This window comes from Cyprinodon variegatus, unplaced genomic scaffold (genome assembly GCF_000732505.1).
Source record: "Cyprinodon variegatus isolate N-32 unplaced genomic scaffold, C_variegatus-1.0 Scaffold503, whole genome shotgun sequence".
Classification (NCBI taxonomy): Eukaryota; Metazoa; Chordata; class Actinopteri; order Cyprinodontiformes; family Cyprinodontidae; genus Cyprinodon; species Cyprinodon variegatus.
In genome coordinates this window covers 578145-605459 of record NW_015150956.1, presented here as the reverse complement: position 1 = coordinate 605459, position 27315 = coordinate 578145, and the positions used below count along the sequence as shown (strand labels likewise).

Genomic DNA, 27315 nt, shown 5'->3' with positions numbered 1-27315 from the left:
CAAAGTGACCTCCCCTCTTTTTTATCAACCTCTAGTTGATCAACTTAGATATTTTTTGTGATTTAAATAGTTGTGGTCCAAAACAATGTTAATTTAATACTTATCTATTATAATGACATTGTAATATGACATAATTAGGCTGTAGCTATGAATCACAGCTATCCACCAATTATGTTTATGCATTTTTTTCTACTTATCCTAAATATTTCGGCATGATACCAATTCTCAGATTTAGACTGAGATGGTTATGTGTCATTTTACTGCAGCTCTGGCTGATGTTTTTTTTTTTTGCAGGATAGCTTTTAGCTCCTTATAGTTTTGCTCACTACATGAGCAAAACTACATGGAGATTCCTGATGACATTTTCTCGCATGCTGTGGGGGAAACTTTCCCACAGCATGATGCTACCATCTCCATGCACCAAGAATAGGTGGTTGTGTTTTAACTCTGTTAAATCCCAATAAAATACATAAAAGTTTATATTTGTAACACGGTAGAACGTCATGGATGCTTCTAGACGGGGGCCAACAGGGGCCAGTGCTCCTTCACTAAAGACATAACACACCCCAATAAATTATGGTGAATAAATATGCACTGGAACAGAAACCACTGGAACATTTTTATTATTAGTAAGTTATTTCTCAGCTTCTGTCATCTTGAGATGGAATCATATTTTTCTTTTGCTAGATCTGAGGTTTTCAGAGCTGCTCTTTGGTTCACCTGGTATATATCAGACAGTGAACTTTTGCCTTGTTTATTTGTTTCTTTCTGTGCCCTCATGGAAGGAAACAAAACATCCGGCTCAGGACTACGAAGCATTGCTGAATCTTAGAGTTTTTATTGGTTCTCAAGGATCTTTACCAACTAAAAAAATAAATAAAAAGCTGTGGAAATTGTACGGAAGAGGATTAGGGCCACTGAAAAAACAAAAAAAGTTAACTGATTTTTAAATTTTATTTCAGTATAGTATGAGGAAAAAGTCAGAAATCCGGCTTTAATCTCAGAATTCTGACTTTAATCTCAGAATTTTGGATCTTAATGTAGATGGGCACCATGAAGGAAGAGATGTAGGAGCACTGAGCTTCACTGACAAAGATGTGAGTTGTTTGGGAGGGCCAGTAACACATTGGTGGAAAATTACGAAATTAGGCGACTTTTTACATGCCCGAGGGGTCCCTGGTGATGCCATTTCATTATTAGAAGAGCAAAAGGTGATTAAAACAAGAGAGCTAGATAGACTCTAAAATAGACATGGCTACGGCTTAATGCTAACATGTTTGTTAGTCTCAGAATTCTGAGATTTAGAGTCAGAATTCTGAGATTGGAGTCAGAAAACAGATTTAGAGTCAGAAATCTGAGATTTAAAGTCAGAATTCTGAAATTTAAAGTCGGAAATCTGAGATTAGAGTCAGAAATCTGAGATTTAAAGTCGGAAATCTGAGATTAGTCAGAATTCTGAAATTTAAAGTCGGAAATCTGAGATTAGAGTCAGAAATCTAAGATTTAAAGTCGGAAATCTGAGATTAGAGTCAGAAATCTGAGATTTAAAGTCGGAATTCTGAGATTAGAGTCAGAAATCTGAGATTTAAAGTCAGAATTTTTAGATTAGAGGCAGAATTCTGAGATTTAAAGTCAGGATTCTGAGATTCAAAGTAAGGATTCTGACCTTTTTCCCATATTAAACTGAAATAATATTTAAAAATCAGTTAACTTTTTTATTTTTTCATTGGCCCTTATCCTGTTCCGTAAAACTGTAAATAGGCTTTTTTTAATCTAACATTAAAGCTTAAGCATGGAGTGAGGTGAGCGTGAATCTCTGGTTGAGGCCGGTGCAGTGCGCGCCTTTGGACGCGGCGCTGCGCTCTAGGCGCACCGCTCTCCCCGCCTCCCTCCTTTCTCTCCCTCCTTCCTCCCTCCCTCATCTCCACCTCAATCAGCGCTGAAACGGCACGGCACGAGAAGGAGAGAGAAAAAAAAAGCAAACTGGAGACTCATTCGCCTCCACAGTGTCCGATCTTCGCCATTCCCTCTCCGACGTCTCCACCGGCCGCTGGCTGCGCGCCGCTCCTCCAGCTGTAGCAGCAGCTCCGGCCGCTCTCTCTCTCTCTCTCCCTCTCTCCCCCCCTCCTCCCCCCGGTCTGGACGGTAGTTTCTTCCCTGGATGCTGGATGAACCATCGGAGAGTTGTGAACAAGTGTGAGAAGAGCGCCGAGGATCCGCGTCCCCGCTCCGTCCAGGGAAGACGAGACTCAGCCGGAGTTGTGGACGACAATGGAGGGGACGTCCCTGTATCTCCCTATTGTTATTTTACTGATGCAATGTAAGTAGAAACGGAAAGATTTTAATCAGAGGAATCACTTTAGGACCCAGCCAGGATGGTTTCATTGGATGGATTAAGATAAACACTTAGGCAATTAGTTTAACGCTTTGGGGTTAAGATCCTATATTTAAAGCTGCTGGATGGACTTTTCTAGGAAAACACTCACTCCCTTACATATAGTTAGGATTTATCTTTGTTTTGCTGTTTTAAAATGTGAATGTTGCATTTATTTTAGCTGTCTAATGTATTTCCTTCCATTTTCTTTGCTCAGTGTTGGCAATTTTATTCATAATCATTTGTACTGTTACATTAACATTAACTCCATCCAGGCAGCACCAGGTGACCTACAGTAGACTAAGCCAAGGCTTTCAGCTCATGCATTTTACAAGTGGAAAATATGCATGGAAGCCAACCGGATAGGTGGGGGGGAAAAAAAATCATGTTTGAAGATGTTTAAGCTCTGCTTCAGCCTCATTATCAGCAGCATCTTCCACAAGGGAGTCCGAGTCCAAAAATAAGCCAGGTTGAACCTCTTCCAATTAAAATCTGACTCCTGTTCTTCAAAGTCTGTCCGCCTGGATGTTAAGGAACTTCAGATATCCCAAGCGGGGTCACGAGGGGTGCTGGTGCCTATCTCCGGCTGTCTACGGGCGAGAGGCGGGGTACACCCTGGACGGGTCGCCAGTCCGTCGCAGGGCAATTTACTCATGATTTTATCAATCCTAAAAGTGAAGATGCACTGACATTCCGGCAAAGAAGAAAGATGTTTGCTACTTCAAACTACACACTTTCCTCAAACACTTTCATGAATGCGGAAGGTCGGGACAAAAACAAGAGGAGATAAAATGTGAAACAATGGGAGGTTTTTCAGGAGCTCTCTTGATTATCCTGTTTGGGAACCCGGATGACGTTCGTGGGAGAGGAAAAAAGCTTTGATGGATGCGATGAGACAGTGTGAGCGAGTGATGCACACTTTGCTCTCTGTGGGTGACATTTGGCTACCTGTCAGGCCTCCAGAGTTTCTGAAATGTACCACTTGGCCAAAAGTGAAGGGAAACACTTGGGCGTGTCTGCAGGAGACTCACCATCCCAAATATCAACCCGTCTCCCTCCCACATGGTGTTCCTGACTGAGACAGCTGTTTCTCTTGCATTTGGCTCACACAGTCGGGCTTTGTTCACAAGGAAAACACACAGACACCCATGCATGCCCAGAGTTCATGTCCTGTTTTTCCTCCGCAGCCTTAAAACGTGTGCCATCCACTTTATCTCCATCGCACAGGCAGACGGGGCACTTCCTATGGGTCCGTCTCCCTTCCCTCTCATCTGTTCCCTGTTCATTTAAATAAGTGCCTTAATTATTACTGCGCCACACTCCTGACCTCTGTAACACCCCGTACGGACCTCGTAATCGGAGCCCAGCCGCAGCGTGTCCGTCCTATTTTCTGCCAAGACGCCGATGTCCCTTTGAGCTCCTAAGCCGTCGATGTGTTTGGTTCATGTTAGAGTGCAGGAGCATTTTAATTACCACCGAGCCCCCCCTGTTTGATGCTATATTTGTAAACCAACAGGGACCTCCTGCTGAGATGCATATGAATTACTTATCAGGATCCATCTAAAAAACTTTGTGACTCATTCTTAGTGGAATAATCAGTTTGTTCCAGCTAGTACGCCTTAGCTGGTCTCCAGGGCGTGTTTTGTCCGGGGTTGGGTTGTTTCTGGATGCGAACGTCGGTCCAACCCTGACAGGAAGCTGCTGATTGGGGTTAGTTTTCTACCGACATTTAAATCGGCTAAATATAGTCAGATTTGATCTGTCCGGCAATTGCTTCATGTTGAGTTCACTGACCAAGAGCAACTGACAGGGTTCTCTCTGCAGTCCAGAAAAATCATGATTCCTTATTCTGTTCTCTAATGGCTTGCCTTCCATCCATCCATCAATGCGATCAGGCTGCTTGGGTTGCCCTCATGGGTATTATACTACAGTATGTCCACCATGGCTTTATCGTATGCCTCAACGCCTTCATGGTTAATTGAGGTCGTAAAAGCTGTCAGTTTTCAAAGCAGTGGAACACGTCAGGGGGGGGACCTCACATGCAGAGCCTGTTGGTCGTTTTTTTTAAAGTGTCTACAGGCATGTTGTCACCCCTGCTTTGTTTCCGTACCTTTATTTTCCAGACACTAGGCCTTCACCCGCACTATGCGAGAGTTTCTCCCGGTTCTGGTCCCTGCTGTCAGACACCATCTCCTTCGCCTTCAGTCCCACTCGCTCTTTTATTCATGCTCCTGCAGGTCTTAAGTCCCCTGCCCCCCCCATCTCCGCCTAGCTCCACTCAGTGTGACTCGCTCTCCTTCGCTCCATTTGTATTCTATTCTTAGGGACGCTCATCTCTCCTTGATCGTTCATTCTTGTCCCCTTTTAATCTGATTGCATCTTTCCTCCTCGTTTCGCCCTTTCCTTTTGGTGAGCGCGTGCTTCCCTGAGGGTGTCGAGGTACGCGGGCCAAAGTTACCATAATCCTGTTAAGCCGCCTCAAGTTAAAGCATGTCCTACTGAAGGGAACAGAGACCGTCCAGAGGGAAGGATACACTTATTTGAGGCAAAATTAGGAGTGAAGCTGAGGAGAGCTGCTCTAGATTTAGGAAAGGCGTTTCCAGAGTGGCAACTATCAGATACCGGTTTCGATTGGGTTGTACTGTCTAATCAAACTGGGATTATGACATTCTGTGCAGCTGTCCTGCTGTTTTATTCGTCTTCCTACTGTTTGTCTCAGCTTTCCCTGCTTTCTCCGTTTGCAAGGGGCAGGCCCTCTGTGACTGCAGCGTAAAATATCACAACAATGGAGCCAGCTCAGGAAGTCACCGACTTACAGGAAACTGGACAACTGAATAACGACTGTGTGCTTATTTTTATATTTAGATTTGTCATTTGAAAGAACAATGCTTAGGGGGGAAAAAAACCCTGCTTACTCACACGGGTAAATGAACTGGCCAAGCTTTCGTCTCTCTATGCAGACATCGTTTAAACTTCCTGCCTTGTGCCTGAGATCCAATCTGCTTCAGCACTGGCCGGCCAGTAGGATCACCTCTCTACTCGCATTGGGAAAACATTTAAAACCCTTTCCAATCTTCTCAGGACTGGATTTCCCATCGAGTTCAGCCTGACATTAGATTAATCATCTCAGACTTGTTGATCTAAAATATTTAATTTGATCTGACAAAAAAAAGCTAAATTCGATTTTTGTTTTCTTTTGATAAGAAGAAAATTAACTAAATAGTACCTTTCTGACAACATGAAGTAGGCTTAAACAACTTGAATCCCCCTGGTGTAAATAAATTCAGGAACAGATGGGAAACTGTCTCCATTTGTAAACCACGAGGCTACAAACGGATCAGGCCATTAAAATACCCTTGGAGGAAAACCCCCTGATTGGTCAAAGCTTCCGCCTTTCATCAGTGCGGAAAAGATTATAAAGCTGTTTCTTAGGCTTTGGGGCTTCATTAAACCGCCGTTTAAAAACACAAATGTCCAGAAATGGTGGAAAAAGGAGGACCAATCATTTCTAGCAGTGAAAACCTGACCGAATTTACTGTGGAGATTCATCCAAGAGGTCATTAAAGAACCCAGAACATTGTCTAAAGCTCCTTTTTCACATAGAGCCTGAAGGTTTGGGTGGCTTTTTCCTTTAATAAATTAAAATGCCATTTGAAAATGGCTTAAAGTAGGAAACAAAACAGAATCAGGGTATTTTAAGCTTTTCCTTTGATGGTGTTTTTTTGTTTTTTTCCTGTGCATTTTGAATTAGTTTTGCTTTTGCACATAAAAAAAATAATAAAAGCAGGTACTCATCTTGTTTAGTTGCGAGGTATCGATGACACAGAAGGCAGAACGTGCCCCAATATATAGCTAATCCGAAGCCGTCGTTGGGTGAAACTATTGCCAACTTTGACCCAACCTGTGTTTAGACGAACGCGGGGTGAGCTCCTCCTTAAAGCTGCGGGATTAAGTGAAAGGACGAAGTAATCCTGTGTTTACTGCTGACCTCCTGGAGATGGACGCCTGCCGTGTTTACCTCATACATCAGAGCCCAAAGATGGCTGTTAAGTATTCTCCTCTTGCAGCCTGGGAGCATGCGTGGCATTTTAATTCGCCTTCTCTCCTAATGGACGGGTGGGGGGGGTATTTTACGGTAATTTTTATGATTTACCCACCCACAGTGTCTGATCTTCCTCCAGGTTCCCCGTCTGTTCCCGTGACCGTGAAGACCGCCAGACATATGGTGGAGGTGGAGGAGTTCTCAGGTGAGAACAAAAGGAAGCAAACACTTCTGTCCGGCCCTCTCTGACGGTGAAACGATGCGGCTATAAATAGATCAGGCCGTTAAAATGCCGCCTAAGAGGACCCCCTCTCTCCTACCTTTCAGATGCTGTGCTGTCATGCCAGTTCCACACCGAGGTGGACCAGAACCCGCGCATCGAGTGGAAAAAGAAGACGAAAGAGACTCAAGAGGTCTCCTTCGTTTACTTCGAGGGACGCTTCAAAGGTGGGAGCTGCAGAAGCAGACGGACTGATTTACAAGTTTTCATCTTCTGATTCGTTAAGATGCACCTGAAGGATGAATGAGTGTTGAAGCATAAAAGCGTCTCATCTCTGAGGCTGAATAAGTAATGAACACAAAAGCTTTCCCCCTGCTAAAGATGTCAGTGATTTGACACGTCTTTGACCTTCTGCCGCCTCCTCCAGCTGCTGGTGTATAAGAATGTTCCGCTGTTCTTAGAAAGACTGATGTCTGTTATCTAATCAGTTCCTGCTTCTAACAATCTATTGGCCAAAGATAGAAACCGATATTAACAAGTTGTCCTGATGTTGATTTCTGAATCTTTCCAGATTGTTTTGTCGCCTGTTATCAATTCTGAAGCTTTCATAAACGTCTAAGCTCTTTATTTAAAAGCAAACATCCAGAGCTACAGTCATTACATCCCTGCTCTCCTTACAGCTCCTTTTCAGTCTAGCAAATCTTGGAGACGATCAAATAAAAATATTCCTGTTAGTTGTTTCTGCTGCAGAGCTTTGATGAGACGTTTCCCCTTCCTCCCAGGTCCCTTTGAAGGCAGAGCAACCATCAACGGAGCGACCGTGACGCTGCACAAGGTGACCCAGGAGGACGCCGGAGAGTACCGATGCGAGATCAGCGCTTCCCTTGACCCCGTCACCCTGGGCGAGACCAACGTCACGCTTAACGTCTTAGGTACAGCCGGACGGATGAATCCTGAAGGATTTGGGGGGAGAAACGAGAAGTTTTGACTCACTTTATCCCCCCCTTCACCTTGTCACTCAGTTCCCCCACAAACCCCGTCGTGTGACGTCCCCGCCTCGGCTGTGACAGGATCAGCGGTGCAGCTGCGCTGCCGGGACCAGCAGAGCGTCCCACCTGCTACATACTCATGGTTCAAGGACAACAAGCCAATCAGCCCACCCCGTCACGCCAACGCGACCTATCTAATCAACTCCCACACGGGAATACTGGTGAGACAGCACGCAGCTGGAGCGTTTATCACCGTCTCCTTCAAGCTGCATCTCATTAGTAGGAGGTTAGAGACGGAGACTTGCAGAAATATTCACACTTTTCCCTTTTCTTTTAATATGTTAAACGGATTATTTGAAGGTTTTGATTTCCATATTTTCTGAACTATAAAGTGCATCTCACTATTAGCCGTGCCCACTAATTTTATGAAAAAACTGGAAATGTAGACATATAAGCAGCACTGTAACCTGGCAGTAGCCAGATTGATATGTGTAGAACTGAGTTGAGTTCTACGTTATCAGTCTGGAAAGGCTGCCGTTCAGTCTGTCTATGAAAAGGAAGGACGTTTAGTACAATACTTCGAGGTGATCTGGTGACAGGCCAGCTAGTTCCCGCCTTACCGTAATACGCTTTCAGCCAATCCTAGCATCAGAATAGGATTCGTTTGCAGCTTCCTGAGTGTTTTCACAACTAGCGGAGTACGCTGATAAATCTAACCTTTTTCCAAATCCTGTCAGAAGAAAAGTACATAGATCTTTCCCATTTACTTTCCAATCTTGCTCCTTTTTTGAATGAGAAGTTGTCGCTTTTTTAGCTAAAACCGAGTCAATTGCAGTATTGACGGGTGAGTCCTCCAGCGTAGCGTTGTTAATTCCCGGCAATATCCTTCTGATTGTCGTCATTCCTACACGTCCCATCTCAAAAAACACTGCTGACATGTCATTGGTACAACTCACTGGTTGTTCGGAAATAGATGTATTAGCGGGAGTCTTTAAAGACGGATTTGTTGTGAGGCTGAAAAATCAGATCTCGCGACAATCTTTCTTGCAGCACAAGGTTAGCCGCACCGCGCTATAAGCCGCTGATATCTACTGAACTGTCTTCCACCAAACCTGTAGGGGGAGCTCTACGTATAGCTCCTGGAGTAGGGAGGAAGAAGAATGCTAGCTCCAGTTAGCTTGTTGGTTCGCATCAGCATGAGCTCCTACCGAAAGACAGAGTTTTAAGCTATTTCAGTTCTGCAGGAGTTGAGCCCAGTTTCTTCATTGGTTCGGCAGCTTTAATGCGGCAAATAAATGTCAAAATGTGCAAATTCGGGACATTTGTTCTCCGTCATGCCTGCTGCTAGCATGTTCTTGTGCTAATTTAAATTGTCCCCCTGTCACTAACTACTTTGTACCGGACGCACAATCCGTGCCATCAGATCATTTGCGCATGCACACCCAGATATACACCCGGGACGCCCTCGATTTTATTTTGTAAAAAAGACGTAAATTACGTTTTTCCCTCCCCAAAAATAGTAAGCGTACTAAACAACAATGTGTTAAAGGTTAATAATGTATTTTTGTGAGAAAATAAATGTCTTAAAATCCTGTTTTTATCACTCATCTGTTCCCGATCTAACTAGATCCTACGCTACTTCCGGGAGCTAACTTTTTCAGCTTTCAAACATAAATCTAGTCTTTTTAAGTTTTATGTTTTCCTTTCATGTTAGGATTATGGTATATAGTGCGTAAGCTAAAGAACGAAACCACTAAAATGTAGATAAACATGGTTTAATCATATTTTGCAGGACTACTCTGAGCTTTTCCGATGATGACGTCAGAGAAGCTGTTTAACTGAAAAAATCTAAAAAGTGTCAAATTGTCTCAGAAAAGTGATAAAACATTTTTAAAGCTGAATATTAGCATCCTTTAGTGAGTTAAGGATAGAAGTAAGTAATTTTAGTACCATAATTACATTATTTATAGAAACCCGGATGTATATCTGGTCTGAGCCAATGGTACTGATCATGCTTCCTGGACGGATCGGGTTTTGTTACTAATTTATTTCAGCTCTGAAGGAGTTTAGCCCAATTCCTTCATTGGTTCGTCAGTTTTAATGAGGCAAATAAATGTCAAAATGTGTGAATTTTGGACATTTGTTCTTCGTCTAGATGAAAATTAGACCATAATTCTTTCATTGACATGACTTCCCCCTCTGGCGGTTAGGGGGGAGAAAAGCCGCACCTTCTTGTAAGCCGCATGGTTCAAAGCGCTGGAATGAAGTAGGCGCCTATAGTCCAGAAAATACGGTAATTAGAATCTGAAGATTCTTGACAATATTCTCAGGGAATATCTGGGAAAGTCAAGCCACAGATTCTTACTTGATTTCCACTTTTACTTTGACTAGGCCATTCTATTATATAAATATGCTTTAATCCAAGAGGTTCTCAGTGATTAGCCTGTGTTTGTGTGCAAAGTAGAGTGGAACTGGAATTCCAGATTCTTCTTTTGTCTTGTTCTCTGCAGGAGTTCAAATCCGTGGCCAAAGAGGACAGCGGTCGCTACAGCTGCTTGGCGTCCAACGGGGTGGGCTCCCCCAAAATGTGTGTAGGGAAGCACATGACGATAGGTGAGTGTCCTCCTCTCAGGGCTCTCTGATGGAACCAGCAGATCGAAGCTCACCCTTCCTCTCCCTAGAGGACGTCAACGTCACCATGATTGTTGGAGCCGTGGTGGTGGTCTGCCTGCTTCTTTTGGTGTGCGGCTGCGGGGGGATGCTTCTGCATCGGAACGGCTTACTCACGCGTAGGTTTTCTTCTCACGCTCGCCCAGACGTGACTAATGGTTTGTATTCTGTAAAAAAAACAAAAAATAAACAACTGATGTGGACTCTTGTTTTCTCTCCACGGCTGCGCCTCGTCCGTCAGAAGGACCCAGAGGGAGGTAAGAGCTCTGTGATTGCATTAACATCGATGTGAAGAAACGGTAATTGCTTGGGTTTGTCATTGCGCGCTCCCGACTGTTTGGCTGAGTCAGGACAGCTGTAGGAGTCCGGCTACCAACAGATATAAACCAAAAACAGCTTTTTTTCCCCCCAGTTCTGTTGAACTGACCTTAAAATGTAGCTGGGAAAATCAATCTAACCATCCGAGCTGCATAAATATGGAATAATTACTTGCTGTTAATCAGCAAGGAGGATCTTATTGGCAGGAGAAACTTCTGTGGGCAATTAACTTGATTGGATGGATTATGGAGATAGCGAAGGATGAGAGTGTGGTCTGGCATATAGTGACGCACCATCGGTGAGCCTGAAAACTCGGCTTCCTGTCATCCGATGGCTGGCCGGTCACCCCACTGCAGTCAGACAAGGTGGAGCTTTGGTTTAAAGTCTGATTTAACTGGAGCAGTCTCCATTTATTCTGCTATAGTTTTGAAAAATATTCCTAATGGACCTGTTTTCTTCCAGGCATGTCTGAGAGAGCCAGGACAGCAGATTTAATTTTTCTCCTGGCTCCTCCAGTTATTTCCTCTCTGTTCTGCCTCATCCTACCCTGCAGAAAATGTCAACTAATCTAGAGTTTCTTCAAGATATGAAGATATCTAGAATACATATGAATATAGGCCCCAGTTTAGCCTATCAGGGCAGCAGCATTCCAGTAGAGTTATCTACTGGTACAACCTCCAGGTTCCCAGCCCAGCTCTTATACCACTGCACTAATTGGAAGTCCTCCAACTTCAAATTAGTGCATGAAAAAATAAAGTATTGAGGTAAAGTTACAAGCCTTGTTTGTTTCTTCATAAATGTTTTAGTCCATCCTGCCTCTCTTACTTCCTTCACTTGAACAAGAGGCTTAAATGCAATTTGAACCCGGAACCAGAGCAGAGTGGTTTAACCACTGAACTGTCAGTTAAACGACCTGAAAGAAAACCTTCATGTTTTAAAATGTTTCCATGTTCGCTTCAGCGCTAAAATAAACACCTTTCCTGCAAACATTCAGCTGCATAAAGGCTCATTTAGGTCAGACACTAAAATGCTTTGTTTTATTAACAGGGTGCTGCATGGGATTGGCTGCATGATTTCACACATCATGTCTGAGTCGCATTAGAAATAACCTTTTAGTGTCTATTTAGTTAGTTGTGGCTGTTCTTTTTAAGCACAAACTGTTAGCAGGGAGGGAAAGTCATCACTTTAGATCACCTGCAGCACGGAGGAAGCATGAAAGTTTTATGCTCTGTCCGGCAGCAGCCGTCTGCACAGAAAAGCTCGGATATCCAATGTCATTGCCTGTTAGTGTCCACTTGATTAAGAAAACATTATTTTTTAGCCAACTATAGAGGCAAAGTAAACAAGATATTGCACAACTAAATCCACAAAGATGATATTTGTCAATATCTATCCACAAAAAGGTCAAATTGCTTTCATTTTATAGAGGGAATTAATCCAGTAGAGATCATAAGAGGAGAAAAACTGAATTTGTTCTGCAAACATTTGGTGCAAATATCTCTAATTTAGCTGCAGCTTTGGAAACATGCATACTCTCCTAAGCCCCGCCTTCAGATTAACCGAGGCTGCTGGATCCAATTTGTTCAAGTGTCTCTCTTCTTAAGAGACACCTGCAGGTGGTCTTAATGGTGCGGCTAATCCGGGTGCAGCGTACAAACAGAACCTGCCTTAAAGCAAGGCATCATTTAGGGAGGAAATGTATCCCCCTTAACTACAAGGTAGGTTACCTGCCTTTGATTATGTGGAGCCACGGGAAGTTTAGGCTCTGAAAGTATACGAGTTAATTTAATGGTGAAAATTAGGTTGTTAATATGTTAATATCAGTCGCAACCCTACAGTTTAACTTTGATGTCTGTGCCTCATAGTTTAAAAACAAACCAAAGCAGCTGTCCACAAGACATATAAAGGAAAAGTTTAGTGGAAGGAAAAAAAACTGATGGAGAGATTCATTCAAAGAACCACTGAAACATAATCCGGGATGTTGAACTCTGTTAAGTTCTAATTTCTGATGAAAGGGAAATTTTTAAGTTTGTTTTGGAAAAAAGGATTCCGACATATATTCAAAAATATATTCTAAAGAATTAAATGTTGGGTTTTCATCAGCTTTAAGCCAAACTCATTAGAAATAACTAAATACATCCTTCTGTGCGTAATAAACCTGTAATAAGATGGATTTCAATAAACTGAATTAATGTTAATTCTAATTTATATGATGTTGAAAAAAAGCTTAGGAGTGAAAATTTGGCGCTTCAACGCTGTAATCTGAACGTAAATGAAATTTATAGAACCGGCAGATTAATCCATCAGGTCCGTTTTCCTGCATGAATAATCACAACCGTCGTTTCCAAACTCCTGCATGGCGTGCAATGCTAGTCTGCCTTCGCTCTTCTTAAAGCCACCAACCTGACACCCCACCCCCCCACCCCGCAGGTCATTTTGGATCTCCCAGTGTCATGGTGCGGCCCACATCAGCAGCCAAACCCTGCACAGAACAGAGGACACGTGAGTGTGACACATGGGGACAAATTCACAGCCAGAAAGAGGTTAAATCTCATTAACCCGCTCCGACTCCAGGAAACGGTCTGAACACGGCCCAGAGACGGCCCTCTGGGAAATAAATCGTTTCGTTTTGGATTAACGAGATAAGGTGTTAATTACCAATCTGTAGAAGTGCGGCTAAGATGACTTCTTTTACTCTTGGCGTCCTTTGTTTGTCACCGTTGCTCATATTTAACACTCAGAAATGGTTTAAACATTTAAAAAAATCGTGCAAGAAAGAGTGAAACATCAAAATCTCATTATTTCTTCATCAGCTTTCAGTTAAAAAGTAAAAGCAGACATTTAAGCAATCACATTAGTGAATGTGAATAATTCAATCAATTCAACTTTGACTTTGGTGAATTATTCACAGATATGTAATATTAATTATAGCAGAAATGTTAATATATCTAATAAAAAATGCAGGTATTTAATTTAAATGGCCAAAATACACCAAAGCAGAAGTTTCAGTCGCTTTATTCTATAAACCAAATTATAAATGGACATTTTTTGTGTTGTAGCTGTGAGTACCGGTAGTCAGTATCTTACCTGAGGCAGAGGATGTTTCTCCTGGTGGTTTTCCTTAATAGACAGTCTTCATAACTAGAACAGGAAGAAAAATGGACGCCGTTCCAAAACAATTAATAAAAGTGAGGACAGAAAGCAGCCCTCCAAAGACTCACTTTAAAGCTATGAATACTAATGCAGCCAAATTTTCAGTGTTTCAATGAGGTTGTACAAATGCAGGAAAAACAAACTACCTTTCATATAAATAATCTGTCCAACTGATTTAAAATGAACCGATTCATTTTCACGGCTTACCAGCTCAATTTTTTTGAACCAAGTTTACATCTCCAACTTGAACTATTTTTGTCTGCAATCTCCTCAGCATATCAATCAGCCACAAATTACCACATGGATAATTTAGTGTCTCATAATCTGGATTATTCTCTCCCGTAGCCTTTTTTTTGTAATCACTATTTCATTATTGCAACAAAAGCTCCTGTAATTAGATATTTTTACTTGTTTGTAATGAAGGCTTTTGGCTCCTTTAACTGTTATGGCAAATTCAAAAACTCAGAGCAATAGTATTTGACTTGGTGTATTGAATATTTTGTTTTTAGGTTTTATATAAAGAAAGAAAACGATTAAAGGCTTTTCTATAAATGCATGTCAATTAGACGGGTACAGGTAGCAGTGGTTTTGTTATGGGCACCTAACCTGACTCGGCCAGATGGATTTACTCCGCATATCCATCTGGAAACCTCCCGTTGAAGTAATTTTGGGAAGGGGTGAAAATACTGGTTAGCTGATTGGCCTATGTTGGTGATAGACGGGCCAAATAAACCAATCAGATCAACGAAGCATATGAAGCAACAGAGCGACGACGAAGAGGAGCCAATTGATAGATCAAACTCTTGCCAAAACCAGTCGGGAGAAGAGCAAAAACATCTTTTCCTCTGAGAAAAGCCTCCAGAGCAGTGTTTTGCTCTTCTTTCAGTGAAGAAATACTCTGTAATTCTGATAAAACTTGCTCGATAGCCACGCTAACGCTAGTTTCATCGGCTGAAGCCGCCATGTTCTTTAGATTGAACTGTCGCGCTTCTCGTTGCGTCACACCTCAACCCGCCTCAAATCCAACACTGATTGGACGTTCGTTTGGTGAATGGCTCCAAATTGTCTTCAACGGAGAATCTCCAGACTGACTAGCGAGTGAAATCTTGAAAGCTCATGAGATCAGGATGGTCTCACAAGGCTAATGGGCACCAGCTGTAATTAGATTTTTATTATCCATTTGCAGACATCCCTGTGTTGCCATGCATTTAAAGGTATAATGGAGGATTTCTGCTCTCCATTTAAAAAAGATACACATGCACAACCCTGTACCCCCTACTGAGAGGGAACCCCTATTAAACATGTGCAAGAGCATGCATTTCTCCTCGTGCACGCTCTGTTTAAAAGTTGCTGTTTGCATTGCTCATACAAGCTTACTTTCCAAAAGAAGTTTTGCAATTTTTCCACTAAGTCAGACTCACCACCAGTAAGGGGACGAGCACGTAGGATGGCCTTATGTAAACATATCACCAGAATGATTGACAGTTAGGAGGACCACTTATTTAGATGATCCACCTGGAAATAAAAGGTCGTCCTCTATACATTTAGGTTCATGTATAAGTGCGGGACTTAAAATAATCCAAGAACCGCCAAAGTGAGCAGGACATTTAGTACCTGAATCATTTTGGAAGGTAAAATCCTTTTTTTTTTTTGTAGCTGCAAAACTAAAGTTAAAGAACTGAAAGGATGGTTTGATTTAAAGGTAACAAATGGAAGTGGGCAGAGCGGAAATGTCAAACTGCTGCACGTTACAATGGTTCATCCTGCCTCATCATTAAAGCTTTGACTCAGAGTTGCCTTTTCTCCCACTTCCATATATGATGTATAAGCGGAGCGGGACATGAGTCAGAACGCAGCTGTCTGATCTGGTGTGCTTATTGGCTTTGTGTTTCAGATCCAACGTCAACTACACCCCTCCACCCCAAGAAGTAAGTGTCTTCCTCCCCCCCTGCTTCTCTCCTGCATAGATTCCTTCCGATTCTGTCGCCCACGCTATATAAATTATTTGATTTTTCTATCCTTTTCAGCCCCAGGATTTCAAACACACACAATCATTCATGCTCTGAGGAGCCGCCTCTCCTTCAACGGACAGTAACCTCCCCCTCCTCCTCCTCCCACATGAGGTGCCAACTACAGATTCGGATCTTTCCCTGCTTTTTGAGTCCAATCAACCTTTTAATCTTCCAGAAAAATCCCCCTTTTTTGTTCTTTTCTTTGGTAAAGTATTATCTTTTACCCATCAACATCCATTGCTCTTATGGGACTAAATGCAGCCTTTTGTTACTCTGCTGCCCCCTACTGGTTAGAGCTTGAAAGTGATTTTTTTTTTTTAGTAACCAAAGACTGAGGTTGAATTCAAGTGACTTTTGTTTTGTTTAAGAAACTGAATCTAAGGGGAATCTTCTGAAGCCATACTGAATCTTTTCAGTTGTTCCCCGACTGCTCAGACTTACAGCTTACCTCCAAGTCTATATTCTGTCTTCCGTCTCAGGCCCTAACAGTCAACCCCCCCGCCCTGCCCAGTAATATCAGGAGGAAGAATCCAACTCATTGAACTTGAATCCAACCCCGTTCCATCCTGATGTGCCTGCATGGTCTTCTTTTATAAATGTAAACATCTATCTACAGTATACCTTGTGCCTTTTTAATTTGACTGTCATATCTATCTCGGGATCACACTGTTTTGTAAACAGACTTGCCTTACTTTTCTGTCTTTATATATTCTTGTGCCACTGTTTATTGAATGCAAGTGGATGACTTGAGAGTTTTATTTGAATGGTGGATCAATAAAGGTTTTTTCTATGAAATATTTCTGACAAGATCACTTTTTCTTCAGGAAGCAAAGTAAAATATAAAGAGCGGCTGCTCAGAAAGCACAACTACACCATCTTTTAAGAGATTCTCCTCGCAGGGATCGCTTTGGTTAAATACGTCCTGGACCTGCTCGTACTTCTGGATGCAGCTTCCACATATCAGTCTCAAAGCATGGCTGCACAATACTAAAAATGTAAGCACTGGGTCAAATAAAAAACAGCATTTCCGCAGCTATTTTAAGCTTCAAACAGTCATCCTGGAGAGACTTAAATGCATCTCTGACCTTGTCATAATGTGGCACTCTCAAGACTAATTCAGAGTGACAGCCAATTTCTATCTAGGTCACCAGACATTTGGCTCACTGTAAATTCAGCCAGTTTTAGTTTTGAACGTTTGACCATAAACCAAGGCTGTTCGCTTTTTTCTTCTAAATCTATTTAAAGGAGAAATTATACTTGGAAATCAAAAATGAGGCTCAAGTTTTATTTCTGATTTTACCATTAAAAGCATTTTTCAAAGTATTCATACCCCTGTAATTTTCCCTTTTTCATTCTACCCCGTAAAAAAAAAAAAAGCTGAGATTTTAAACGATAAACAGTGAAGCATAATGGTGCTAAATATAGCTCTCTATATTTAGCATCTTTACTCCGACACCCCTTTATAAACAAACACAACTGATGTCCTCAGAGTCCACCTGTACGTCGTTTATTCAGCTCTTCAGTAAAACCTGAGACAGGTTATATAAAGATGTGGAGAAATATTCAACTTTTCCTTCATTGACTTGACTGAGATGCTAGAAAACATCTAAAAAGGTGGGGAAAATCTATTTTAATAGAGCTAATATAGAGCCTACATCATACAAAATGAATTTTGAGCTTTTAGTTATGCAATAAGTCCTTTAACAAGTGGTATTTTATCCAATTCATGCATTTCTGAGCGTGATTATTGCTGCTGCATGTTGAGACAAAGCAGCTCTTTTATCAGCCAATCTGCACAGTGACAGCAACTGTTTTAGCTAATGTCTTTAACCTTAAAATATTTTGGCTGCAAAATATCTCTGTACTTGTTCAGCCTTCCTAAAGAAGAGTAATACATTAATGTTATCAAGGATGATATAGAACCTTTAAATGATTCAAATCAGGGGAAATTAATGCATTTGAAAGGTCTAGTCAAAGCCCATACTCAGACTATCCGATCTGCTAGGGGCTTAGCTGGGTAGCAAACCAAAAATATATATTTAATTGAGAAAAAGCTTTGTTTCGATTAGTCACATCCATTTATGATTTAAACATCTAATTGATCAACTAAATGATTAAATAATTTTGTTAGACTTTTGCAAAATTATTAATGATTTTGTGCTTTATTTAAAACAAAGGTTTACAAATTTTCCACCTGTCTGCTTGAAGCAATTGAGTCAAAGCACAGTGTCAAAATCCAAGGAAAATAACATCCAGATCCTCATCTTTCACTCCACGCTTTTATTAAATACAACATATTTCTGACATGTAGGAGATCTGCAACATGCACGTCCTTCACTTGGCGCCTTCGTCAAGTTTTGGCTCTGTGGGGTCATAAAAAAAAAGAAAAGGAGTTAAACACTACAAACTGTCGACATTTATTATAGAAAACAATGTAGGCCTGAAGCTGAAAGGGAAAAAAAAAAAAAAAAATCCCCCATCATCCTCATCTTCCTTTCTAACTGTCACCATCTTTTCTATTTTTAGACACGCACAAAGAAGAGAATGACATCTATTCAGAGGCATAAATATTCATGGGGAGAAAAAAAAAAAAAAAAAAAAATCAAAATAATCTCACGTTCCAACATCACTCCGAGGCTGCAGCCATTTTTATTAGCTGAAATTAATTGTAGAAATAAACTGCTGGCTTCTCCATATTTGCCCTCTAGGGACACAATAAAGCACTTTACTTAATCAGAGGGATAAATCAAGGCTGCGTGAGGAAGGAAGGTTCACTTAAACTTTCATACTTTGGCCGTTACATAAATAACTGGGAGCTACGCCACACTGTCTGGGTTACTCTGTCCTTCAGGAAGACACTGACCTCCTAGATTATCTGATTGCTCTATAAACTGTACATTACGTGATCTAAAGAATAAAAAAAACAAACTGACCGGGGAATTTGAAGTCTGGGAACTTGGTGAGGTCTCCTCCTCCGTATAGCCTCTGCAGCTTGGCGACCTCGTCGGACATGTTCTTCTGGTAAGCAGGACCTGCATCCACGATGCCTCCAGCAGCCCTGGGAGAGCCGAGGAACAGATATGGTGGACGGCGTGCCGTTAGAAAAGCCAGCAAATAAAGCTGCACAATCATGCTACAAGTGAACGTTTTAGCTCAAAATCTCTCTACTAAATGTCAGAGGAGAAGAAAGACTGACTTGCTCTTGCTGTTGTAGTCCCTGATCTTATCCAGGAACAGCTTCTGCACGGGGTCGAGCTCCTTGGCCTTGTTGAAGACCACCGCAGAGATGCCGATGTTCCTACGCAGCGTGAGGCTCAGCGCGGAGCGCAGCACGGAGGAGAGCTGGAATAACCGGTGGAGCGACATCTGGAGGGACAAGCAGAGGCTAAAACACTTAGAGCCATTTCAACACGATTCAAACCACAATCAATGATTCTCGCCGTAAAGACGACCAAGAAGGGGCCTTTTCCTGGAATAGTTTTCAATCACCCATCTGTTCCCCGCTTCCATCATGACTTACAGTGCCTTATATCTGACCTATAGACAGCTTTCAAACCATTCAGTTTTTGTTTTTTTTTAGTTCATCCCCATAATATCCTGCAGACATGATGATTTTAATCTGCTATGAACAAATCAAAAGCGCTGGGATATAATCCCATCTGAAGGATGGAAGATGCTCACCACAATAGACCTCAAAGTTAAAAACATGTTTAAAGCTGCCTTTGACTGTTATGCATTAATGGTTTATTGTTTATGGTCCAACCATTTTGTTTGACCATCTGCTTTCATCGTTTTATTTTTCTTCTATTTTCATGTAAAGCACTTTAAAATGTCCTTATACTGAATTGTGCTATAAAAATAAACCTTCCTTGAGCTTGTTTGAAGCCCGCTGTATCAACATGCAATGAAACAAACATCTAATCTTTGCTATTAACCACTTGTTTTAGGTAACAGCTGTTTCCAATCCTGTTTATTGCTGAAGGTGAAACAGGTCAAACATGCAATGTTTTGTTTTTAATATATTAAGAGCATGCCCTGATAGTCGAACCTTCATGAAAACCAGTTATAAAAGCTAATGTGTTGTAGATCTAAGATGTAGCTGTTCCCATCATCAATCCTGTGCTTGAGAAGAGTAGGATGAAGGTAAGACAGAGGGAAGAAGGCAAGGAGAGAAAAGCAAAGATGCACTGAAGACAAAGCAGTCGAGAAATAACATGAAGCAAAGAATCTAGAGTACAAATAAATATTTTCCTAAAAAAAAAAAAAATGTTAGATCCATGAGTACAAGTCATCTATCTCATCCTGTCGTTCTCTATTCAAGTCCTTTAATGAATAAATAAGCACATACTTGAGTTTTAGCTCATAAATATTTGAAATAAAAAAACCTTACGGAAATTATTTAGACCAAAAACAAGATTTCATTACTTTAATAAAAACAGTTTTCTTTCAATATCACAGTGGATCCATCTCTCTAGGATGCTTATAATAGAATAACCAAAAAGGTTTACAGGAAATGTCCAATAATTTTAACTGACTTCTTAAACGTGACAATGAATTTGCTGTGAACCACTGGCTTTTAAAAGTGACCAGTACTCAGTCTAAATGAGACCTGTAAGGATGCAGTATAAAAGGAAATTCACACCTCATAGGTTAAAAAGCTGCAAAAGCTGCCGAATATTGTCATATCAGTATGGAACAACTTGCTGGATTAGCATCTTAAGTTCAAGTACCTTTAAAATACCCTAAAACAAAGTTATTTTTCAGCAGGTCGCTCCCCATTATTTAGAGCCATTTCATTCAAAATTAAAGAAAGAATATTGCTATTAAACATTTGGAGTTTTCCTCAATTTTTGAAATTTTAAGGAGGCAAACCGGATTAATAAATAAAAAATAATGCAATTGTTTGGATGCAAATATAAAGCATGAGTGGGACTGCAACAATTAACCTTAAAAATTAAAGCAATGACAAGGACATAAGGCAAGAAAGGAGTATGAAGCTACAAATACAGCAGTTTAACAATAAAACTGCAGTAGCATTCTTCCCCAACGTCGAGCAGACCTATCCTGAAATAAAACTAGGCAAGAACAATATTAGAAAATTATGTGATTGAACAAAAACGAGAGCAAAAAAGTGTGAGCTAATCCATCCATTTTTATTCTAAAGAGAAACCAAAGTCACACAGCTGCTAGAGTTAAAACTAATTTTTCCAAAGGTAAAATAATAGCATCACATTAACTGTGATTCTAATAAAGGAAATAACATTTAAAAAATATGTTTTTTTTTCCAAACTGTTAAATTGGGTAGAGATTTTCAAATTCTCTTAAGAAAATTATATTCTATTTTTTTAGAGCGTAAATGAATATAAACAAGCTGACATTAGCAGAAGTATAGCCTGCAGTTGCCTTGCTGGCAAAGGATGACAGATCTTTCAGCAACTAGAAAATGTAAATATAATAAATATAAAGCACCACTGAAGTAATGAAAGGTTTTGGAGGTGCCCTTAAGCCAGCTGACTGTAAGCTTCAAGCAACAGGTGGTGGAGGGGCAGGATTCTACATCTGTATTATACAGCATATATGTTAGCTTCAGTAAACTTCAGTAAACTTCCTCCTAATATCAAAAGGAAACGTTTCAGTTTCTGACTCACAACATTCAATTTTCCACAGGAGAAATATTACAGGGTACAATTAGTTCGATTTGTCCATTTTAAGTGGTGCTTTTTATAATTAAACACTTTCACATGAATATTTATTGATTGGTTTAATTTCTGTGTTGAAGCAATACCCCATAATGGTTGATCAAGGGACTCAAATTGGGTCATGAGCCTACCTTTGAGAATCTATGCTTTAATTTAAAACTTTAAGGCTCTGCAAGTCTAGGATGTTTCCAAATGTTCACAATATCGATATAAACTCTTTATTGGGCAAGTTATGGTTTATGATCCCTTACGAATGGAACCCCCCCTTCCCTCAGTGAGGCCTAGAAGCAAAAGATCTACATCAGACATTCAGCAAACATACCGCTACATGGCTGTACATCTAATTTTGGAATTTGACCAATTAGATGAGCCCTTGAATGATATCTTACCTACTGTAAATAAAGTTGAACAGAAAAGTCAAGAAAAAAAAGGTAAAAGGCTAATTAAAAAGTTAATAAGCCTAGTTAACAATTATATTTAAGTTAATAAACTAAAAAAATGTAAGTGCCAGTATCAGTATTAATGCCTCTAATGTTATGTTGTACCAACATTTTTTTTTTTTATTTTACTCCCAAGATTGTTTTTCATGAAATTCTTATAGAAGCACTTTTGTTATTTTTCTTCATATTTGTGCAAGTTGGTGTTTGTTATTACATTGACATTAATGTTACAAAGGTAAATAAGATCTTGTACTGGATTCCAATAACACTATTTCACCGAGTGCCCTATAAAGGGTTAATTGATGGAAGATTAACAGGTGTTTATGAACTGTAATCATCTAAATCAGGTGTCTTGAAGGAGGTGTGAAAAACACAGCTTTAGAACACAGGGTGACCTTACTGTGCCTGCTTCATGACAACAAAACTTCATTTTTAAACGCTGCGGACCTTTACATTCCTACCTTAAAACCTCTTTATCTTAAAAAAAAAAGAAAAAACAGTTTCCAAATTTTTTAAACAAAAGACAAAGGGTAAGGGTGCGCAGATGAACTAATATCAAAGTAGTTGCAGCTAGCTTTAGCCTTAGCAGCTAGCTTCTGCCTTAGCAACTAGCTTCAGCTTTAGCAACAGCTAGCCCAGATAAGTCCAAACGTTGTGACCAGAATTACATTAAATGGTCCTTAAAACTCAAGCTAAAATATCAGTGAAGCTATTAAGACTCGTCTGCATTTAGGTTGTCGTTTAACTCATCCTAACGGCCATATTCCAGCAGCTAACTGATTAAGCTTAGCTAAAGGAGCTAAGCCAAACACCTCATAGCTATCAAACATTCCCTTTCAGTTCGTTATTTGATGTAAAACTGTGAGTAATCCCGCGGTTCTAGTTTAATGCACGCGACCAGGACACAAAACAAGCCAAAAAGAGCGTGAAACGGCGTGTATGTTAATGATAGTTTGATCATTTAAAGTCTAACTCACCTTGGGCTTGACACTCAGAGCTCAAATGTGGAAGACCGCGGTGGATTGTGGGAATTAAAAAGGTTTTTAATAAAAGGCAATACTGCCCCCTACTGGCAGTGTTTAGTTCTTACAAATTACGTTGCTCTAAAGGTGTAACCAAGCTATAATTAAAATATATTTCAATAAACTGGATTTTTATTATTTTATTAATAATTGGACAGATTGTTTTCCTCATGCTGCTCATCTTAAATCATTTTCTGTTCCGATAGTTTTTTGCCAGTGTAACACCTGGATTTTCCCCTCTGGGACAATATTTTATTCTATAATTACGTATTATAACCTTGATTTTGTTGCAGCGTTGCTTTCTGGCTCTAATTCTTTTAATCCTACAGATGAGAGCTGAATTCAAGGTGTGTTTGTCCAAAGAGACAGTTATAATACCTCGTTTCTCCTCTAAATATCGCAACAGTGTTGGTAAAATAAAAGGATAAATCATAATTACAGGATGTTTTTACCCTTTTTAAATGTCATAACCTCATAATCTTATATAATAGGATTTATAAAAAATATCATCTCAGTAACCTGTGAACATCAATTTCAATATTTTACTTTAAATTCTCAATAGAGTCAAACATGCACAAACCCTCCCACTTTTGACCAACAGCTGTTTCTGCACCTCAGGTACATCCTTACCTGACAGCCATTAAGGAAGAGCTGAAGAGATGGAACCAGATAAGGTGATGAGCACGCATTCAAAAAAAGTAACCAATTACAGATCAGGGAACTTCTGAAGGCACTAAACGGATCTGGGTTTATAAAGATCATTAAAAAGGAAAAATAGATGCCCTTTTTGTGTATAGATCTCTATTTCTAGACTAGCTGCTCTCTTTTGGTCCATCTCACTGAAATCTGTAGCTGCAGGCGATATAACTTCAGCTTCACATGAGAAAATAAAAAAGACTGTTTTTATGTACATTCAAAACTTTATTATGGAATACAGTGTAGAAAGCATTGTCCCAGTCGATGCAAATGGCCTGCACAATATTACACGGTGGAAAAGAAAATATATACCCCACAGAAAGAAAAAAAAAAAAATCCATCTTCTATTCTACTGAGAACCCCCTGAAACCACAAACTTATCCAACTGTATCTCTAAAATATACATTTCACCCAGTATTTCATTCATCAGATCTATACAAGTGAGAGGTTCCACTGTAGCTCTTTACAAGTGTTGATTTTTTTTGTATTTTCTTCCTGCCTTTACAGTCTCCTCCATCCTACAGTCACTTCTTGATGGTAAACGCCCTTATATCTCTATGTCAGAGAGGTGAGCAGCACGCCTGGAGGAAAGGAAAGGCGAGGAAGGGAGGGGAGGTGCAGCGGGAAGTGAGAATCCATTATATACACAGACTGCCTGGCTGGCTGGTTATCCATCTGGAACTGCAAGTCATTTCCTCTGCCTCCCCCTCCTCCTCCTCTTAGCACTCTTAAAGCAAATCTATGAGACAGCATTGGCTTATAGGTGGACAAACACTTGATTGGAAGGTAACATCAGGGTTCCTCCACATTTTTTAGGTCTAAGTTCCAGAATTTTCTCCAGATGTAGCTTTCCAGATGCAAGCATAAAAATATCAACAGAAACATATGAAAAATGTTAAAGAGTGCAGGCTTGACAAATGTACTCTGCAAAAAAAAAACAACAAAGAAAACAGAGGGAAGGACAGCAGGATTGAGGGACACGTTAGCCCAATCCCAAACCGGCTCCTAAACACTAACCTTCCTTTTGCGTGTTCATACATAGGGTGCAGCACATTCAAGACCGTACCGAACCCTTAAATAGCGAGTCTGCATCAGTGCAGGCTTGCTGGAATTTGACCGCGTTCGTAAGGGCGACCTAATGGCGAAGGTAACATGTTTCCTCCAAATGCAAGTTCCACTGGTTTGCTGCATCTTCGTCACACTGAAAGAAAATCTCAAGTTACATGAAAAAAAAACGTAATTTATTCCAAAACGGAAGGTCCTCTTTGAAATAGTTTTATTTCACTGTATACATTTGTTTTCAAATATGGGCGAATGGGGCGTCCCTGTGTTGCCATAGCAACGACTGTTTTCCCTTCCCGTTGGAGGGAAGAAGAAGCGGCCCCTTTCTCATTTATAAGACGATCTTCAATCAAGGTGCCTTCCTCATCTGTGAGTGAGACTTAATAGGGACACTTGATAGTTAAGGGTTAGTGCTTAGGGAGGGCGGTTTGGTATTCAGCCATTTTTTTTTTTCCAAACTGTGTAGGAACCCTGCAACACAGAGACATGGAAACAACCCTAACCTGCTGCTCAAAGCATCCATATAACCAGAAATCAGTCTGTGATCAGGAGCGTCTTCAGAACGCCGCCACACATGAGAGTTTTTAACAGGGATGAACATTAAATATCTCCTTCAATCAGGAAGAGGTGGAGCAACTTAAAGAGGAAAGAAAAAAATAACATTTTTTTACATGAGATCAAGGCCGATCATCTAGATTTCTAAATATATTTTTTCATTCTTGTTTGATGTCACGTGATCACGGTTGGATGCTAAATGTACAATCTCGCTAGGATGACAATCAATGTGTGAGGAAGGACCTCTGGAGATAGAGAGCAGCGTTTAAGATCCTGTTCATTTTTTTTTGTTTGTTTTCTCCAAATCCTGTCATCATGCACACTACATAAGGAACAGCTAAGACTTCAGCATTACTTCAGCAACATTACACGCAATAATAATAAAAAAAAAAATGACTTTACATCAGTTTACTTTTTTTTTATACAGTTTTCAATCTTTTTTGAAAAAAAAAAGAAAAAAAGTGGAATCAATAAAAATAAAACAGCTCCTTAAGAACACATAACGACTACTGCTGCTGTCAAAATGATCGTTATCGCCAGCTTCTTTCGCGATGTCCTTAAGAGCCTGATGTGGCCCAACACAGCCCAGCTGTTGTATGAAAGGGAGGGTGGATGGAGGGAGGGAGGAGACAGAGAGGGGAGGAGACACTCACTGGTTCACCATTGTAGATTGTAGGGGGAGGGCAGCGTTTAAACTTTATCATTACCACCTTATTTGCAGAATGGAAACAGATGATCGGATTTGTCAGAATTGTGTGATGAGGGGAGGGTCAGGTTACCCTGCTGCTGATCAGAGTGGACAGTGTGCTTTTCTTCCTCCCTAAAGAACAACGGTTAGCTGTTTTCTTTCATAAGAAAATAAGGGTCAGGAAACTACTATCCCAGTCGCTCAGTGATCGCTGCCTCAAGGAGACATGGGGAGGCTGGCTGAGGGGAGGAAAATAAGGGAGGAAGGATAGATGTAAAGGGGGAGGGGGGGAGATGATGGTGTGTTGATGCGAGTGTGTGGAAGGTGATTTTCTCCTCAGTTCTGCATCTGTTCAAAGAACTTGTAGGTGGGGTTCTCGTAGCCGTTCTGCTGCATCTTGGACAGGTGGCGCTCCTCAGGAGTGACTGCGGCGTCCACCTGGAATGGAGGGAGGGAGGGAGGTTAGACATGAACGGACAAAAACACTCCTGTGGTGGAGGTCCATATGGAGAAACGGAGAAAAAAAAAGAACACATTCTGGAAATTAAGAGGCTGATTCTGAAGACAAATGAATGAAAACAAAGGAGACTGATTCATGTTTTAATCTTCCTGCTAATGGACTTTCATAGCTGATAAATGGAGCTAATTAAAAATATGAAAGCAGCAAATTAAATGCTTGAAAGGCATTAATCCGCTGATTTTAATTTGAGCTCCAACAAGTTTCCTTTTCAAACTTTAGATTTGGTGACTCAGTCGTTTTTTTTATTTTTATTTTTTATTATTATCTGGACAAAACTACATAATTAAATCTATAATATGGAAAAGTATTGTTCGGATAAGGATCTCTAAATCTAGATCATTCAGTGGCAGCTTCTGTTAAATTCTTTTTACAAACCTTTTTATACAAAATTAAGAATTTTTCCACCCTTACCCAGAAATGCAAAATAAGAATTATGATTTTCAATCAGTCGTAACCTTGAAGTAGAAATAAACAGTAAATCACAACACCTGAGGCCATCTTGAATGCCATATTCCATAGGATTTAATATCTCAAAGGTTTTGGATTAACACTGATTCCCAGGAGCATATTTGGGGACCTGGAAGCATTTGATTAGACGTTTTATACATAATGGTAAGGTTAAGGCCAAAACACAACAAATCCCATTTTGCATCCGATCCGACAGAAAATCATGAGTTTGTGGCGTTTGGCGCTAATTGAAAGTCAATGGGAATGATCAGACCCAACAAGATTTTATGTAAGGGAGCTTGCATAGGTCCGACTGAGAGAGAGCCCAGGTTTATTTTAGTCGGACTTTGCACCAACTCAGCAGTAATTTCACAGGTCTGACAGCAAGAGAGACGCTGTTACAAAGTA

General features: G+C 40.5%; 3 protein-coding genes across 4 annotated transcripts in view; 1 reads left to right on the top strand and 2 right to left on the bottom strand.

Annotated features, from left to right (window-relative positions):
* The first annotated feature begins 1980 nt into the window (after positions 1 to 1980).
* Positions 1981 to 16553, top strand: jam2 (junctional adhesion molecule 2). The gene is given in 12 exon segments (XM_015390520.1): positions 1981 to 2221; positions 2223 to 2320; positions 6556 to 6621; positions 6744 to 6863; positions 7419 to 7568; positions 7659 to 7846; positions 10136 to 10238; positions 10307 to 10414; positions 10537 to 10552; positions 13044 to 13115; positions 15661 to 15694; positions 15794 to 16553. Coding segments are annotated over 12 exon segments (1047 nt in total). The 5' UTR covers positions 1981 to 2168; the 3' UTR covers positions 15833 to 16553.
* Positions 16554 to 18038: 1485 nt separating this feature from the next.
* atp5j (ATP synthase, H+ transporting, mitochondrial Fo complex subunit F6) lies at positions 18039 to 22958 on the bottom strand. The gene is made up of 4 exons (XM_015390526.1): positions 22895 to 22958; positions 18975 to 19144; positions 18712 to 18836; positions 18039 to 18141 (listed from the first exon to the last, which is right to left on the bottom strand). Exons 2-4 carry the CDS (start codon positions 19142 to 19144, stop codon positions 18113 to 18115), a joined length of 324 nt encoding a protein of 107 aa, XP_015246012.1. The 5' UTR covers positions 22895 to 22958; the 3' UTR covers positions 18039 to 18112.
* Positions 22959 to 25985: 3027 nt separating this feature from the next.
* Positions 25986 to 27315, bottom strand: part of app (amyloid beta (A4) precursor protein) — a 28163-nt gene continuing 26833 nt past the window's right edge. For both annotated transcript variants that reach the window (XM_015390546.1, XM_015390547.1), the window contains one exon: positions 25986 to 26378. In XM_015390546.1, the coding sequence (XP_015246032.1) occupies positions 26277 to 26378 (102 nt within the window). In that variant the 3' untranslated portion in view covers positions 25986 to 26276. The remainder of the gene's footprint in view (positions 26379 to 27315) is intronic.

Bases quoted from the DNA above. Each gene is read 5' to 3' on its own strand.
- atp5j (XM_015390526.1), bottom strand. From the start codon at position 19,144: ATGTCGCTCCACCGGTTATTCCAGCTCTCCTCCGTGCTGCGCTCCGCG. The intron at 18,837-18,974 runs GTCAGTCTTTCT...CGGCTCTCCCAG, and splicing joins GACTACAACAGCAAGAGCAA to GGCTGCTGGAGGCATCGTGG. The intron at 18,142-18,711 runs GTCAGTTTGTTT...ATGACCCCACAG, and splicing joins CCCAGACTTCAAATTCCCCG to AGCCAAAACTTGACGAAGGC.